A 1,803-nucleotide genomic window follows, 5' to 3' on the forward strand; every position below is an offset into this window, starting at 1 on the left:
CCCTGTTATGTACGGGCCGGATTGGGGGGCTTCTTTTGGAGTCTGTTTAGAAGAGCCATGCCTTTTTTGAGAAGAGGATACGAAATTGCAAAACCTCCTGTTAAAGCGGCAGCTACGAACATAACCCATGATGGAGTGGGCTCTGTAATGCCAGCTGTCTCCGAGCGCATGAGCAAGAAGGAGCTGGGTTGTTGTACAAGGTGCGTGCAGGTGTTAAAAGGAAGCAAAGGGTTTTGAGGCGTAGTGGCCCACCAATATCCTATAAAAAAAACACAGTATTTCTTCAAAAGGCCCACAAAAAAAGAAGAGTCGTAAGACGGAAGAGATCTTCCAAGAAGAAAAGACCAAGCTCTAGTGCGAATATTTTTTAAATCAGCTATCATGGCCTTCGTACACTGCGCCTCGGGTGAATGCACCAAATCTGAGGTAGATTTGTTTTCTCTTAAACCCACACAGACCAGCATCGAGAACAGTTATTTCATGGAAGTATCGCCTCTAGCCGCTCTGACGCCTCTGGCGCCGATAGAGTTTTATGTGTCGGGGTCCACGGATATGTATTTGGATCTCAACAACACTCTTCTACACCTCTTCTGCAAAATAACCAGAGCGAACTGCACCAACATCAAGGCTGATGCTAAAGTGGCGCCGATTCACTACCCCGTCGCAACCATGTTTAATCAAGTGGGCATTAACCTAGGCGATCGACTCATCACACAAAGTGATAACATGTACGCATACAGGGCCTACATAGAGAGCATTCTAAATTACAGTTGCGAATCTCTGGATACACAGCTTTCAGCGGGGCTCTTCTACAAAGATACTCAAGCGCATTTTGAGTACATGGCATTGGACGGAGGCAACAATGGTTTTAAAAAAAGAGCCAGCTTCGCCACCGGCAGTATACAGTTTGACTTCCTGGAGCGCAAACATTCAGATCTTTTCTTCCAAGATAAGCTTCTAGACAACGGTATAGATCTTAAGATCAAACTCAACCGCAACAATGACGTGTTCTATCTCATCGGCGGCGATGCAGAACAGTATAAACTGGTTATATTGTCCGCAAGCCTGTTCGTAAAGAAAGTGAAAGTGTCACCAAGCGTCAGACTGGCCGACACTGGAGCTCTACAACTATCGAACGTCAAGAACGCCATTGAAAGAGTGGCTCTAAAGATATTCAGCATCCCTGCTGGTACTAGATTAACGCAGCAGCAACATTTATTTCTGGGGCAACTCCTGAAACTCATAATCAAAGGGTTTGTGGACAATACAGCTTTTAGCAGGCTCTATACCTCTAACCCTTTCAACTTCAAACACTACGACATCAACTACTCTGCTTTGGTCCACGAGGGAGCTGTTCTCCCCGCAAAACCCTTCACACCGAGTTTTGGAACATCCAATTTTGTCAGGTAATATCTCGGTCTGGTCTCGATAACAGGGAAACATCTGCGGGACTCAGGAGTCATTGTTTCAAGAGAGGGGTATGGGGCCAGCTACACGCTGTTTGCGTTCGACCTTACTCCTGACATGGAAGATGGTGACCACTACAACTTGATCCAAAACGGAAATCTAAAAGCTGAAATAGGCTTTACACAGGCGCTGGCTACCAACGTGAACATGATTGTATTCTCTGTATTCAACAGCGTCATTCAAGTCAATCACCCGCAAACGATTATGTTTGCCTATCATTAATAGATTGTAAAATGGACACTTTGCGGATACGTGACTTCTTAAGCAGGCATAAATACTCTAAGAAATACTTTTTAGGTGTATTTCCTAGCGATGGGCTACTTGGGGAGATAGGCC

General features: G+C 45.3%; 1 protein-coding gene across 1 annotated transcript; it reads left to right on the forward strand.

Moving 5' to 3' along the window:
- Window positions 1–552: 552 nt before the first annotated feature.
- LOC138297103 (uncharacterized protein F54H12.2-like) lies at window positions 553–1,410 on the forward strand. The gene has a single exon (XM_069236603.1). It carries the CDS (start codon window positions 553–555, stop codon window positions 1,408–1,410), a length of 858 nt encoding a protein of 285 aa, XP_069092704.1.
- Window positions 1,411–1,803: the final 393 nt, after the last annotated feature.

This window comes from Pleurodeles waltl, chromosome 5, assembly GCF_031143425.1.
Source record: "Pleurodeles waltl isolate 20211129_DDA chromosome 5, aPleWal1.hap1.20221129, whole genome shotgun sequence".
NCBI lineage: Eukaryota > Metazoa > Chordata > Amphibia > Caudata > Salamandridae > Pleurodeles > Pleurodeles waltl.

Bases quoted from the DNA above. Each gene is read 5' to 3' on its own strand.
- LOC138297103 (XM_069236603.1), top strand. From the start codon at position 553: ATGTATTTGGATCTCAACAACACTCTTCTACACCTCTTCTGCAAAATA.